This window comes from Peromyscus maniculatus, chromosome 22 (assembly GCF_049852395.1).
Source record: "Peromyscus maniculatus bairdii isolate BWxNUB_F1_BW_parent chromosome 22, HU_Pman_BW_mat_3.1, whole genome shotgun sequence".
NCBI classification, from domain to species: domain Eukaryota; kingdom Metazoa; phylum Chordata; class Mammalia; order Rodentia; family Cricetidae; genus Peromyscus; species Peromyscus maniculatus.
In genome coordinates this window covers 16,921,304-16,936,727 of record NC_134873.1, presented here as the reverse complement: position 1 = coordinate 16,936,727, position 15,424 = coordinate 16,921,304, and the positions used below count along the sequence as shown (strand labels likewise).

The window sequence follows — 15,424 nt, the reverse complement described above, 5'->3', positions numbered from 1 at the left end:
GTGGCAGGCTCTCACGGGCACTTTCAGGCATGGTCAGCATGCATGAGTATCCCATGTGCTGACTGAGCAATGAAGGATACAGCAGAGGGCTGGTTTGGGGACCAAAGGAGGCCGTGGGGCTCTCCAGGGGCAGCACTTTGGGAACATCAGTTTGCCTCTCCACGGCTCCTGAAAGGACTCTGGACCCCAGTGAGGGCTGGCACCTGCGTCCTGGCCTCGGAGAGGCTTCCACTGACATCCTTTTGTCATCCTTCCCAGCTGGCTGTGGAGCAGCCAGAAATAGAAGGAGAGAGTGGAGGAGGCTGCATCTCTCCCATGTCTAAGTTCCTTGCCCGAGCTGGAGGCTCGGTCTGTCCTGGGAGCAGGGAAAATACCGGTGTTCAGGGCATTTGATGGAAGTTTCCAGTTGAACTAGATTGGACTGGGGGCCTCTTTATAGCCTAGGGTGGCCACACGTCTTTGTGACTGGCCCTCAGTATCTTTTAAGAGTCAGGAATAAGAGGTGCAACCCCGGGCTAGTGCTAGACTCTGAAGGGAAGGTGAACAAACCATCCAGCCAACCCCGTTTCTTCTTCCTTGTGGCCCTCCAGGCTTAAGACTGTGCATGTCCCATTCCAGGAGTCTGAGGGCCATGGGGTCTTCAGAAGCCAGTAGCAGAAAATCCATTTGGGTCCCTCACCTTCCATTTCCCATGACAAGAGCTCCTCCAGTTGGGGGCTCCTGGGTGTTCTCAGTAAGCCAGCAAAGCTCTTTGCCCTTTCTTCCTCTACCATCTTCATCGGGTCTGCAATGTTTCCCTCAAGGTCACAAGATGGCTGCCATAGTTCTGACGGGTCCATAGAGAGGCCTATCTAGTCAAAGCATAGGGGCATTTCCTCTCCTCTGATGCCTTTACAGGAAGAATGCCTTTCCCGGTAGTCCCACTGAAGCCATACCTGGAGAGCTCCAAACCGAGACAGAGCCTAATGTTGACATCCCTAGGATCAGCTGAGTCCCAGGGCTTGGGGTTGGGGAAGGATGAGCCTCTGAGAAATGTCAGCGCTCTGTCATCAAGCAGAAGGTTGCTGGAACGGCTCTCGCTTTGGTAGCTCACCGAATCTGCTACCATGGCTCTCCAGTGAGGTCTTGGTGGCTTGGTGAACCCAGAGGAGGCAGCCAATGAATGCTTGGCTTGTGTTCCTAGGGGAATGGCATTCAGAGCGGAGGAGGGGACGAGTGCCACCTCTGTGTTGGCTGGGTCTATGTGGCATGTCTACGTGGCACATCAAGCCCCCGGGGCCAGAGAAAGGCTGAAGCTGGCCTTGAGAAGGGGCCAGGCTGGTGGGGCATCCAGATGCACATTTACAGGAAAGGGGGCAGAAACAGCTGGGGATTTAACCTGAGAAGGCCTAGGAGTTCCTGTCCATCTGGAGGGCCATCTTGACTTGTTTGGGTGACTTCATCTGCCCTCCGGTGAGAACCTCAAAGCAGTTCTTGTCTCAGTGGGAGGAAGACACGATGGTCCTTAGAACTGCCATGTAGTGGGGGGGGGGGAGCCACCCAGAGCATGGGGTGCTGTGGGCTGGGTCTGTTCACCAGATTCTTGGCCTAGGGAGGGGCTGAGTGGCAAAGTTGGGTGTCGTACAGTGGGAGTGTGGAATTCAGTCCCAGGTCCTAGAGGGCCCATCCTCCAACCTCTGGGACCTCCTTTGGGAAGGACCAGAAGGACATCTCTACACGGCCCCTGGCAGGCAAGGGTCTAGAGCTTCATGGTTCCTCATATTAAGGCAGAACACGACTCTTCACTTAAAGCAGGGGTGAGACCAGAGGGTTGCAGGGCCTGGCAGACCCCCTGTGCTGGGGGGCAGCCCTGCTCTTCAGGGTTTAACCCTCACAGTGTCTCTCCAGCCCTGATGCTGGAGAGGTTAAGATCTCAGGCCTCCTAGAACCCCAGTCTGCTCCTGAAGCGAGACTCTAACATTCCGTGGCTGTGGATGACCCGGCCACAGGTGCCCTCTTCCCGGGAACAAGAACTGTGAAGATGTGTAGAGGTGGCCCGGGTCAAAGGCAGGACCTTTGTTCCCTCCTGTCGAGGGCCGGGATTGTTGGCTGGACATTCTACTGGCCTTGGCCCAAAGTCCAGGGCACAGGGTGAAGCGGGTGAAGAGTCCCTTACTCTCCGTCCCTGTTTACCAATGACTTCTGGAACTGTGTCCACCTGGATTCTCCCGAAGCCTGGGACCTGTCCAGCCCTCTGAGGAGGCTGTAAACAACAGGGCACTGGCCGTCTCAGATCTCTCAGGACCTGACTGCTGTCCTGGCCCAGCACAGCAGTCCCTGAGGAGACTCTTTAGGCTATGCCCAGTGCCTCTGATACCAAGTTCTGTGACCTCAGTCGCATGGCAAGACCTTGGTCTTCCTGACAAGGGTGTTAATTCATGTTTAACTTACAGTGTTGTCCTGGTGGTCAAATGCTTTCGATGTGGACTCTCCAGGTGTTTTGTGTGTGTCACTGGCTAGAAGGGATCAAAGAGACCCATGTCATCACAGTCCCACCCACGAGTCCTCCATGCAGCTGGGAGACAAGGGGGCGTGAGTCTCCCAGTTGGTTCAGATGTGAGGTAAATTTCCAGCACCAGAGTGACTCAACTCCAGGATTAGCACTTTCTTCCAGTCAGAAGCCAAGGACCCAGGGTCTGTGTGTGTGTGTGTGTGTGTGTGTGTGTGTGTGTGTGTGTGTGTACAAGCCAGGATCTATGGCTACTAGCTCTGGCTTTACCATTGTCTTCCTTCATGACCTTGAACCTATCATTTCTTTCCTGACAGATAGGAGTTGGCCCTCTGATCTGGGGACCCATACACACACACACACACACACACACACACACACACACACACACACACACACACACGTCTCCATATGGCTTGGCAAGGAGAGTAAGGGCAGCTGGAGGTCTGTTGTCGCAGCCGCACAGGAGACCCTGAATCCACCTGAGTCGACTGGCCTTGTGAGGTGAGGAGGAGAGGGAGCCTGGGTCTCATACTCCTCAACGGCCAAACCTTTTCTGAAGACAGTGACCACTGCCAGGCAGTGTCCAATAGGAGGAGGGAGGACACAGGCTTCATCCATGTAGCCATTAGCCTGGGTCCCAGGCTCAGCTGTGTTACCAGCACACTTGTCTGGTTTTGGACCAGTGTGCCGCTCTGTGCCTTTTGTGACTTGGTACATAGTGAGCTTTGCTTGTGTATTTCTTATTGCTACAGCTGTCAGTTACAGATGGGCTACAGTTTATCGAGGCTTCAGCTTACTGGTTTGTTTGTTTATTCACTCATCCACCCATTCATTGAGGATCTTGTGTGCCCCAGGTTGGCCTTAAACTCACTAGGTAGCCAAGGATGACCTTGAACTCCTGATCATCCTGCCTTCACCTCTGGAGTGCTGGGATTCGAGGCGTAAGCTGCCACCTGTATGCGGTGCAGGGGGAGCAGACACAGGGCTTTGTGTATACTAGGCAAGCACTCTGCCAACTGAGCTACATCCACATCCTTTAAGACTGTAATGGCGGACAAGAGGGATGGATGAGACCTACTTCTCTCTCAGCGAGATGGTGATAGCCGAGCAGGTCCCAAAGTGCGCTGGGGGATCCAGGATGTGAACAAGTGTCAGGCAAACAGAGGAGCTGGTGTGCGATGAGTTTGAGTGGCCCCAGTTTAAGTAAAAACAAGCAGTGTTTTGGCCGTGGGACCTCTCAGAACCTTTACCGCATTAAGAAGCTTGTGGGGTTCCAACAGTGGGGTGACTCGCGCAGCTTTCTATCAAATTCCTTTGACCCAGGACCAACTCTTCTCTTCCCTTCTGGTGTTTTGAGGCAGGCTAGAGGCAGCCTGACCCCAAACTCACGTCAATCTTCCTGCCTTAGTCTCGCGCATTGGGGATTATAGGTGTGAGTCACCAAGCTCGGCTAAGCACCTATGAGTCACCTGCTGCATACTCAGAGAGGCACTGTCATGGCATCCCTCTTTTTCTCTTGGCTCCTAGGAAGCTTGTTCCCATTGATGCTCACCCAAATCACCATATATTTGTTTCCCACTCCCTCTCTGGGGTGCAGGTTAGCAACTTCTGTTACTCCTGTGTCCTTCAGTTCAGGTAGCCTCAGGGGTAAAGAGGACGGGGTTGGCAGTGTCTGGACGTGAAGATCCCGTATTAGTGCTGAGCTCTGGGGAGCTGTGGGTGGGGCTGGGGGTGCGGGTCCCCTCTGGGAATCCCTGCAACATCTGTTTTCGGTAGCTTTGCCCAGGCGATGTTGAAAGGAGGGCAAGAATCATCATGCTTGTGTCCTGAAAACACTGCGTGAGAAAGTACAGGTGACCTTGTGCTGGCCACCACTGACCGCCAGAAGGACCCACCTTGGCTGACGCTGCATTTCTGAGAGCTAAGAGAAGCAGGAGCCTTTGAGCCTTGATTGTGATGAAGCAGTTTTAGGAGTAGGTGAGCCAGGGTTCTGCTGTGCCCACCCTGAGGGCAGCAGATTACCAATGAACATGCCCTAAAACCTTGGCATGGCCAGAGGTGCATCACAGGGAGACTGGCTGTGTCTTGGAGAGGTCACAGGCTTTTACCCCTTTTTTTTTTCTTTGAACCCAGAACCTCCCTCCCCACAAATATGTCCCCTTCTCTCTTCAGTTGGTCTGCGGAGGTAGAAGGGAAGGTTAGGGAGGTGCGCCCCCAGCCCCAGCCCCTTGATTCTCTAGTGTGTGTGTCGATCTGAAGATAGCAAGCCACGGATGGGTAGAGAAAATCATCGGAGTGGGCCACAGCTGGCATTTATACACGGAATGGATATGCGCGTACTGAGTGTGGCGGGGTGGTTGTGAGTCAGGATGTGTAGCGAGATTGTGGTGCCGAAGGTATCACTATGGTTCATGCTCAGGGGAGCCTGGAAGCCCATTGGCTGGGTGATTCAGGTGCTGGCTCCAAATGGGCGGGGTCTATCTGCTTCCTACATATCTATCTTGTACTCTGGGGCCCATTCCCAAGCCTAAGGAAAAGTACTTGTGATGTGCCCCTGTTGAAAGTGATTGTGTGTGTGTGTGTGTGTGTGTGTGTGTGTGTGTGTGTGTGTGTGTGTGTGTGTTGGTGTCCATCAGGCCACTGGGGGCAGGAGCCTCTGATGAAGGAGGTCATGTTACTCCCAGAAGTCCTGTTTGACTCTGCAGGCCAGGTGAGGAGGGAAAGTGAGGGAATCCCCAGCTTTTCTTCTAATCCTAGGTTGCCATTCACAGGCTGTGTGACTCCGGGCAAGTGACTTGTCCTTGTTAGCCTCAGGTTACTTATGTACAGAAGGGGGACAGGACCCAGTCATTTCTAAGGTCCTGTTCTCATAGTCTGTTCCAGGATGAGATCGAAGAGCTCGGATCTTTTGAGAAACTACCAAGGGAAGCCAGGGTTGACTCCCGGGTTTTTTCACAAGGCCCCCAAAGCACTTTTGATCAGCCTGAGGGGAATCCACCAGCCACATCTGTAGACCCCGGCGGGGCAGGGTGAGTGAATGGCTAGGCTTGAGCAACTGAGGCGACCAATGACAGAGGAGCGGGAACCAGAGCCTGGTCTCCATGGACAGCATTTATTAGGCGCCATTCTCAATGTGAAGACAGATGGGCAGGAGCTGCTGAGGGGGGCCAGGGCAGCCACAGCCTGGGGGGACTTAGGGGCTGCCCGGGTGGGTGTGGGGCGTGTCACCCACACATATTGCATATTCTGTGGCAGTGTGCCCAGGCATAAGGCATTGGGGAAGCAGAAAGGCTGCCTGCAGTGGGAGGGGGTGAGACAGGAAGTGACAGTGGCTTTCGAGTTCCCTAGGCAAGACCCTACAGGAGACAAGCAGTCCCCCAAGCTCAGAACCCTAGGGCCGCTCTGCTGCCTTCCCCACCCTCTCTGTAACTTTGGTTGTGGCTCCCTCGGATCTGACGGGACTTGACCCCTCGAGGGCGGGGTCACACACAGGACAGAGGCAGTGAGCACTGCCCCTGCCCCAACATAAACACAGACGGCACCTCTCCAGCTCCGGGGTCCCACTCCCCTTGGCACACGGGCCAGCTCTTCCACAAGGACAGGGGATACACATAGGTCAGATTCCTTCCACCTAGGGACCGCCAGGGCCTGGAGGACATGGTGGGGGCTCTCTCTCTAGCTTGCCAAATGGTCGGGCTGGCCTTACTCTAGGCCTGGGAACAGTGAGTGGAAGGCAGCTGGGGGGAGGGGGGTGTTCCCTTCCCCCTTTTCCTGGTGCCAGGGATGAAACTCAGGGTCTCAAGCACACTAGGAAAGTGCTTTACCTCTGAGCCATACCCACAGCCCCACACATACCCTTCTGCTGCCCTGGGCCTACCCCACCTCTAGCTTGTCCCCAGTAGCAAGCCACCAGTCCGCCACCCCCAACCTGGGTTGCAGGTGGAGGAGGTAGAGGGCATACCAAGTCCAATACATTCTCTCCCCTAGAGGGGCATTCCTGGCTATAGTGGAAGCCTTAGGTCTAGCAACTTAGGATGCAGGCACCCATCCCGGCTTCTAGTCCAGGGATAATGTCCCAGGATACACCTGCCAGCTGTCTGGGCTGCTCAGCCCAGTCCCTGAACTCTCAGAGTGTTGCAACTCCCGGCTTTTAGTCCGTGAGACTTTTAGTCCTGCTCACCTCAGTCCCGAGGACTTCCCTGCTTGTGAACAGAGACAAGGGTCCATTTAGAGCCGCGGTCTCTGGGCTAAGAAGAGTAGCAGAGTCAGAGCCATGGCAAAAGGGCTCTGACGGAGGGGTTCTGATTCTAGTTTACGCCCCAGCTGCCTACACAAGGCCAGGGTGCTGCCCGTTGCTTCTGAGAGGAGGCTGGGCCAGAAAGAAGAGCACTTGGGCTGGGAACAAGCTTGCAGGTTCTTGTTCCCCTTCAAGACTTGCATCACCTGGGGCAAGTAATTTTTACCTGTTTTCCTCTTCTGAAAAAAAAAAAAAATGGCCATAAGAACTGCCCAGGTGACCTAACCCGAGTGTTAGTACACTCAAATGAACGTAGGGAGGACAGGGTTTCCGGTGCTAAAAAAATCACTATAAATGGAAGAGTAGGTGAGCAGCCATAACAGCAGCCAGGGACAGACAGCAAGCGGGAGTCTGTGTTTCAGATTCCAAGGGCAATCCTGAAGGCTGGAGTCTCCCCGGAGCCCTGAGCATGACATCAGACTCCAGGTAGCTCACCTACGGATGTGGCCGCCTCGCAGAGTTGGAAGCCACAGTTTCTGCGCTCACTTTGCTCTAACTCCTGTGGCCTGCCTGCCACTTTTTTTCCCCTGTCCTGCCCTCTGGGGACTAGCTTTAGGGACCGCTGGGATTTCCTTTTTTTTTTTTCTTCCATAACTGCATAGCCATGCAAAAAAAAAAAAAAAAGACACAGAAGGTAGTGGAAGGCTGGGAGACGTGACTGGAGATGAGAGAGCAAGGTGGGATGGAGTGGGGGGTGACCTGGACAAAGACACCGTGGGCTTTGGAGAACCCAGGGGAGGTATAAGTAGAGATGAAAAAAAAAAAAAAAACCAGAACAAAACCAGAAAACAAAAAACAAACAAACAACAAACAAAAAACCCGAGAACAGAAGTCCCCTCGGGAGGTAAGGGTTCTGGGTCCCAGCAGGGCCTCTGAGGACTGCGGAGCTTCTCAGATTTCCGAAAGGCTCCTAGTGGCTGCGGTCCCCACCTCCCCACCTCCCAAGTTTCACATTTCTCGGAATGGATCGGGCTCTGATCGGGGCTCCAGGGGTCCTCAGAGCCCGGTCTCCTGCTGGCTAGTGCAAGCCCGCACAGTTGGAGATTAGGGGCTAGGGAAGAATAGAGGTGGTGGGCTGGGGACGTCCCACGGGGCCCGAAGGCGTCTTTGGGTGGGGCCTCCTGGTCAACTCCTGCGGCTTCTGCAGGCTGGACCCCCACCCTGCTGGCTCACAGGTGCTGCAGGCCTGGCCGTGTGGTTCACACCGAACTCCTGCGCTTCATGAGGCTGCGGAAGGTAACCAGGCTGTGCAGGCCCGTGGACACCGAGCTGATGGCCGAGCGCTGCGTCCCGCTGCACAGGCAGGGGTGCGAGGGCGTGTCGCTGTAGCGGCCACCGCATCCCGGCGACGAGAAGCTGTGCTCCACGCACGTGTCGGACGTGGAGAGGTCCCGCGGGATGATCATAGGGATGGAGTACTGCAGCTTCTCGCGGCTCTTGTACCACAGGCACGAGCACATGGATTGTAAGTGCAGCACCTCGGCGTAGACATTGCGGAAGCCGCTGCCACCCACGCCCGCGGCCGCCGGGCACATGATCGGGTCGCGGGGATGCATGCTGTCGCTCAGGCTACCGCTCAGGCAGCTCAGGCCCCCCAGGCCACCCGCCTGGCCGTTGTGCGTGAGCAGTGCGCGGTGCTCCTTGTCACGCTTCTCGTCCTCGGCGTTCATGGTCATGAACCGCAGCACCACGAGGTTGAGGAAGGCGCCGATGACCGTGAGGCCCGTGAGGATGTACACGAAGCTGAAGGCCACGTACTGCGGCTGCGTCTGCAGCGCCTGGTCCTTCTGCAGCGCCACGTAGTCGCCGAAGCCGATGGTGGTGAGCGTGATGAAGCAGTAGTAATAGGCCTGGAAGAAGGTCCAGCGTTCATAGTAGGAGAAGGCGGCGGCGCCAATGCACAGCGTGCTGATGCACGACACGAAGCCGATGAGCACCATGTTGGCCATGGACACTTCGGGGTGCCGCATGCCCAGCCCCTTCTTGGCACGATGCAGCAGGTACTTCACCATGGTATTGATGCGCTCACCGAGGCTCTGGAACATGACGAGTGTGAGCGGGATACCCAGCAGCGCGTAGAACATGCAGAACACCTTGCCACCGTCCGTGCTGGGCGCTGCGTGACCATAGCCTGTGAGAGAGAAGAGAGAAAGCACACACTGTGGGACTGGCCTGGCGGGGGTCCCTCCTCCTCCTCTGCCTGCCCCCTTTCCTCCCCACCTTGCAGGTTCTTGACCTGCCCCCCCCCCCCAACTTCTTTCTTTGCTAGCTATGGAGCCGTGGTTAACTTGCATCTCTGAATATGTAGACCAGGCTGGTTTTGAACTCACAATGATCTTCCTGCCTCCGCCTTCCAAGTGCTAGGGTTACAGACATGTACCACCATGTCTGCCACCGCAGCTGGCTACTGAGCCTGCCTTTCAACACACGGGCACATCCGCGTCCTGTCACGCTTTGGGCACCAAACCCTTTGTATCACCCAGAAGCACTTGGATGATAATCCCCGAAGGCAGAGAGGAGTTAGCGACTTTCCAGGTCACACTGTCGAGAAGTTTTAGCAGGCGGAGTTTGAACTTGAATCTGTTTTCTTGAAAACACGGCATGTCTCATGCCTCTGGGAGAGGGGAGCTGGCTGCTGGTACTTGCTGGGAAGTTTGTCCGCCGGCAGCTGATGTGTGGGGGATGGCAGGCAGGCAGTTGAGAGCTGGCTTCCTGTCTAATACTTGTGGGCTCTGCCATGCTCCCTGTCCTCTGTGGGCTTCAGTGCCCATGGCTATAAGGGGAGATGGTGGGATGGAATGGCTTCTGATATGGTGATGCAGTGTGGAGGGAGAGAAACTGAGGCATGCATGGCTTCTTGCTTCTTGATGGTTTCCTTGCTGTAGTCAAAGCTCTTTGGGGCAGGGTAGGGCAGGGTGGGGTGGGTGATGGCCACTGGGACTTTGCAGTTTCCCTGAGCAGCTGGCCTATAGTGCCCTCCCTCACCACGGTAGCATGAACCCATACTCCAGGTTTTCCACCCTGCCTGGGACTGGGATCTGCCCATGGGACTTGGTCCAAAAGTCGGCTCTGTCCGTGTGAGGGTGGGACATTGCCCTGGGCAAGGCAGGAGTCCTGAGTGTCCTGTCACCAGCTAGACCATCTCTAAGGTCCTCTCCTCTGCCCTGTCTACCCTCTATGGACTCTCCCCATCTGTGCGCCAGGCAGAGTCAAATCCACCCCCTCTGAGCTGATCATCAAATGACTATCAGAAATTCTGCCCTGAGCTGGGTGTAGTGGTGCATGCCTGTAGCCTCAGCGTGTGCTAGGCTGAGGCAGGAGAGTAAGAGGTGGAGAGGCAGTCCGGGCTGCAGAGTAAACCCTTCTCAAAACAATAACAACAAAATCTTCCTGGCTGCCTGGGAGAGGTGCAGAAAGGACCCTGAACAGGAACCAGAAGCCGTGGGCACAAGTTCTGGCCTCGTTACTTGTGGCCTTGTGACCTTGAACTAATGACTTTCTGTCTTTGATCATGTCTCTTTATTTGAAAATGAAATCTTCTGTTCTGGGCACTCGCTTCTCCAATCAGACCAGAGAGCATAAACACTTCAGCTTTTATTAAGATAATTATGAGATTGAAAGAATGTGGGCAGGGTTTCCAAGTTTTCCTCTTTTCTGACTCGTAGGGAATCTCAACCAAACACTGCTTCTTCCAGGCAGTCTTCCTGAATTCCTCCTAGTGCTTTATTTGGGTGGTTCAGAGAAGGCTCATCTGTGACCTCTAGGGCCCCCAACTATATAAAACTAAACATCAACTTGGGAGGGAGCCCTGGTGAAACTATAATGGTCCCCTCTAACGTCGGCCTTCCAAGGGAGTCCCAAATACACTTCACGACTACATTTCAAGCCGGGATGTTATGAGCTTTGCAAGTTTTCCCATCTGTAAAATGGGGCTAAATATGTCACACGCAGCAAGAACTTTGGGGGAATAAGTGAGATGATGTATGTGATGCACTTAGCCTAGAGCCTGGCACATCTCAAATGCCCAACAATAGTTCCCTGATTAATAATGAAGGAGGTGGCAGAGAACTCTCACGTTTCCAGGAGATCTCCAGGCTTGGGAGCAGCTGCATTCCAGTAGGATCATCTCTGCCAGCCTAGGGCCATCAGAAGCCTAAAGCTCAGAGAGGTCTAGGAACAGATGTTTGGGGTGTGAAGGCTTCAGGACTCCTTAGAATTGTTGCCCCCCACCCCCCACCCTCCCCACCCCCCCAGTGCGGCATCTAGCCAGTGGCTGTGTGTCGCTTCATCTGCCAGAGGCTGCGCAGTTGAGCGGTTGAGCCACGGGGCCTGCGCCTGGCCTGTCCGCACCCTGGCAGTGTGAGAACAGATTGTGCCCGCCAGCTTGGCCCCACAGCTCACCTCGACAGCCGGGCAGCGAGACAACCATCAGCTAGAGTGGCTTCCTGCCCTGTTCTTCCCTGTCTCCCAGGCCAGCAGCACGCACTATGTGGACCCCCACCCCAGACAGGACACTGGGGGCAGATTTCCCCACGCAGGGCAGAACGTGGATACCGACCCCAGCTTTGTGACACTGGGACAATCTCTTTGTGTCTCTGGGCTCATTTGCCTTGTCTGCACTTGGGGGCCGGGTAGGGACCTAAAACTGCTATTCCATGCCCTGGGGACCTATCAGATCTGCCCCAGGGAGTCAAGGAGACAAATGCTGGGGGGGGGGGGTGTCTTCCGGAACCTGTAGAGTGCACAACTGGCAGGAGCCCTTGGGAAAGCACCTGAGGACACAGGCCAAGAAGCAGGGCCCTGTCGGGGGAGCCATCCATAACCACCACCAGATGAAGGAACCCTTTTATTTTATTTTATTTTTTTTGGTTTTTCGAGACAGGGTTTCTCTGCGTAGCTTTGCGCCTTTCCTGGAGCTCACTTGGTAGCCCAGGCTGGCCTCGAACTCACAGAGATCCGCCTGGCTCTGCCTCCCGAGTGCTGGGATTAAAGGCGTGCGCCACCACCGCCCGGCTGAAGGAACCCTTTTATATGGCCCCTCTACCCTTACCAACTTGCCCTGGGTTCCGTCAAAGACCACAGCGCTTCAGGAAAACTTAGTGCCCACCTGCCTGGCATTCTCTGCTCCACCCTGCTGGCTATGGCCCTCAGGCACTGCCCTGGAGCCACACCTGGCACCCAGAGGTGCAGCTACCCGCCCCTCCCCCACGGTGCTCCCTCCCCCTTCATCCTTCTGCTTCTGCCCAGCTCCCAACCCCCAAGAGAGGGCAGTGCTCAGAGCTTACTTTGAACCGTAAGTACACCCCCAACTTGGTGACTCTCAAATCGAGTGACTCATCCAGGCCTGACCAGAGGTTCCTACCAGGGGCAGAGCCAGTGCCTGGCCTTTGGGGCAGATGGCCAGGCTGGCCCTCATTCCCTACCACAAGTCAGGGTCACCAATAAAAAAGCTCTCACCCTTAGGATAAAAATTTACCTTTGCCCTCACTAACATCCCCCAAGGTCACTCCGGTGACTGACTTCTGTTTTACAGCTGGGATTGAGAAGTTGGGAGGGGCCTTTGGAGGTGGCTGTGGCCAGTAGGCATTTCTGACTCTGTATTCACGCCACTGCGTGTCAGGAAGGGAAACTGAGGCCCAGAGGGAAGCGCATTCCATGGGAAGCCTCAGCCCGAGGCCCTGTCTCAAGCCAGACGAGGCACAGTAGAAATGGGAGGGTGCTGCCCGGGAGATGCCCTGGAGACAGACGCTATTCATCTTGGGGCCGAGGGTAAGCATGCCCATCCCTTTGTCTGCCTTATTGTCACTGGGTGAAAGGGCAAAGGAGCCACGAGGACCTGCTGACGTGGGTGCCTTGCTTGGAGGACTGCCAGCTAGGGTGGAGTCAGTCCCAGGGGACCCTGGACTTCTGGGAAGTCACCGGGAGTTTGGCCAACCCTGTCCCCCTGCAGTGGGGCAGCATGGTGCCTAGTTTGGTTAAGGGAGAAGGTAAAAAGAATTACCCATTGCTGCCTCCTCAAGCCTCTGGTTGGGAGGGGCTCTGCCAGTTCCTCTGGGTACCAACACACACAGGGGCTACTCTCTGAGGCTGATGCTTTGGGTACCTTCTCCCAGTACCTGTTGGGCCAAACAGCCAGAACCTCATCATATCTTGAACACAGACTCTGGTGGCGGTCTCTCTGAGCACTCTCCAGGGCTCTCCTCCTCTCCCGTCTCCCATCCTGAATCCACCACAGATGTAAATAAAGGCTCTCAGTGGTCATTTGGTCTGGTCCTGGGGTTGTATGGATAAGCCACAGAGGAGCAGAAAGAGAAAGCAACGTGCTCCAGACCTATAGCTGGTAAGTGCGGGGACCAGGCTGTAGCCCAGGACACTCGCTTCTAGAACTGTGTTCTGGCCGCTGCTGAACATGTTCAGGTGTGGCCGGAGCTCTACCCGCTCCTTCACAGCCAGGGCTGGCGAGTCAGTCATCAGGGGAAGCAACTTCACTAAGAGGTGGGTCTGGGACTGACTAGAGGCACAGAAACCACCGGGATCAGCAAGATGGCTCAGTGGGGAATGGCATTTGCTGCCGATCCCAGTGACCTGAGCTTGATTCCCAGGACCCACGTGGTAGAAAGAAGAACCAACCCCCACAAGTTCCCCCGAGTTCTACACATACACCATAGAACACACACACACACACACACACACACACACACACACACACACACACACAAGTAGATGTAATTAAAAAAATAAAACTCTTCTAAAAAAGAATTCGACTAAGGAAGCCATGGCTGGACATAAATGTTAATTATTAGTATAAATATTTTAGGGCAGCAGGAAGCTAAAAGATGCCATTGGAAGCCTCAGGCCTCTGTTTTCTTTTCTTCCTGGTGTTAAGGACTCAGACATTGGTCGTAGCTCTGGCTTCTAGGGACCTGGAGGGCCTGGAGGGGTTGTCCCCGCCCCTCCCCCCTTACTGGTCTCTTCTCCCAGTGGCCTGGCTCCCTGTACTCAAAGCAGAACTCTAAACGCTTGGTAATAGCCTGGTCTTGGCCACCTGCTCCCCACTGGCCTTGGGAGTGTGTGAGCTTGCTGCCCGCCTCCTACCCTTGGCCTAGCTGGCCCCAAGGTGGGCCCCTGGCCACAGCTTCAGTAGAGCAAAGTGTGGGGAACTGGAAGGCAGGAGGTTAGGGTCTGCCCTGAGCTTGGTGAGCACTAGCTTTGTGTCCTGGCCTGTCCCCTCCCGTCTCTGGTTCTTACCCTACCTATTTTTTTTTTTTTCTGTTCTGAATGTCATTTAGTGTTTTCTCTGTTCACCCACCCACTCATAGGATCAAAGATTCCATTTGTGAAGTGTTGATCAAATGTGCTGTTTTACTACGCTGAACAGGCGCCACGTAGATGATTGTTAAGACTCTAATTAGTTTATTTCCCCCATCGAAATCAATTAAGAACCCACCTGTCAATCAGAACTTCAGATGAGCATGGGATAATTGATTCTGTGAGACAGGATGAAGTTATCCTTGTATGCTGGAAATGCTGCAGATAGGCAGGGAATCTGCAGTTCAGGGACACACAAAGAGCACAGGCTCTGCCGCCGAACAGCTCTTCACCTTGGTCAGGTTCCGTGAGCCACGGAGCCTCAACTTCCTCGTCTATGAAATGGGTACAGTGAAGTATGGACCTCATATGGTTGTTGTGGAGATTTGGTGAACTAGTAGACTTGAGACGTGACTGTGAATATATTTGGTCCCCCAAGATTGCACAGCCATTGACGTTCCCCTCAACACTAGCGCTGTATGATCAATATTTCTTAAAGGTTCATTTCCTCAAATACCAGTGCCATGGTTATTAAGGGTCGGATAAGAAAAAGGGTTGTTTGGCTCAATTAATTGGGGGAAATAGGGACTAAGCAGGATTTTTCATCATGTGACTTCATTGTCACAGGGTCATACTAGTCTGTGTTCCTGTGCAGAGGTGGAGAATGTGTTATATGTTTCTCACATGTTTGACCGTGGAACGTTTTTTCTCACAGTGCATACTGATAAACAAGGGTTCTCCTGAGCATAGTTTGGGAAGCACTCCTCTGTTACATCGAGAACTTCTGGGGTCCTTCTTCCAGGCCATTCTCTGCCTCTGAGCCTCTGATCCCCATCCCTGGGCTGATTAGAACCTTGGTAGTTCCTGGCTGTACTCTGCCTCTTAGCAGACTCGCTTATCTTGAGTAAATACGGCCCTGGCTAGGGCTAATGTCTGTCCCAAGGGGAAGATGAATGAGGTTGACCTGGGGTGTAGACACCCGAAGGCTTTACACACTGGGGTGAGGCCGGAAACGAGGGGTCGGGGAAGAGGGGATCGCCTGGAAGGGGGTGCGGCCTGGGCTTGTTGAGCAGAAGTAGGGCGGGCAGTGTGGGGCTCTGGGGGAGGGCCTGCTCCAGCAGGTTGGAGAAGGGATGGATACCTCAAGGGCCGCTTGCCTGTGGGTGGAAAGGGGCAGTCAGGCTTGAGCCACGAGCACCAGGAAAAGGTGACATTTGGGGCTGTGCCTCCTGAAGGGCTGGAGGTCTGGGGACAGCAGCAATGTGGAGCTGAATGGGTGCGTGAAAGGAGATGAGATGAAAGGCGTGTGGTATTGGTACCCAGGCCCA

At 54.7% G+C, this 15,424-nt stretch overlaps 1 protein-coding gene across 1 annotated transcript in view; it reads right to left on the bottom strand.

Annotated features, from left to right (window-relative positions):
• Positions 1-5,583: 5,583 nt before the first annotated feature.
• The window catches only part of Kcnk3 (potassium two pore domain channel subfamily K member 3), a 44,238-nt gene continuing 34,397 nt past the window's right edge, over positions 5,584-15,424 (bottom strand). The window contains exon 2 of the mRNA XM_006994271.4: positions 5,584-8,919. Coding sequence (XP_006994333.1) covers positions 7,988-8,919 — 932 coding nt within the window. The 3' untranslated portion in view covers positions 5,584-7,987. The remainder of the gene's footprint in view (positions 8,920-15,424) is intronic.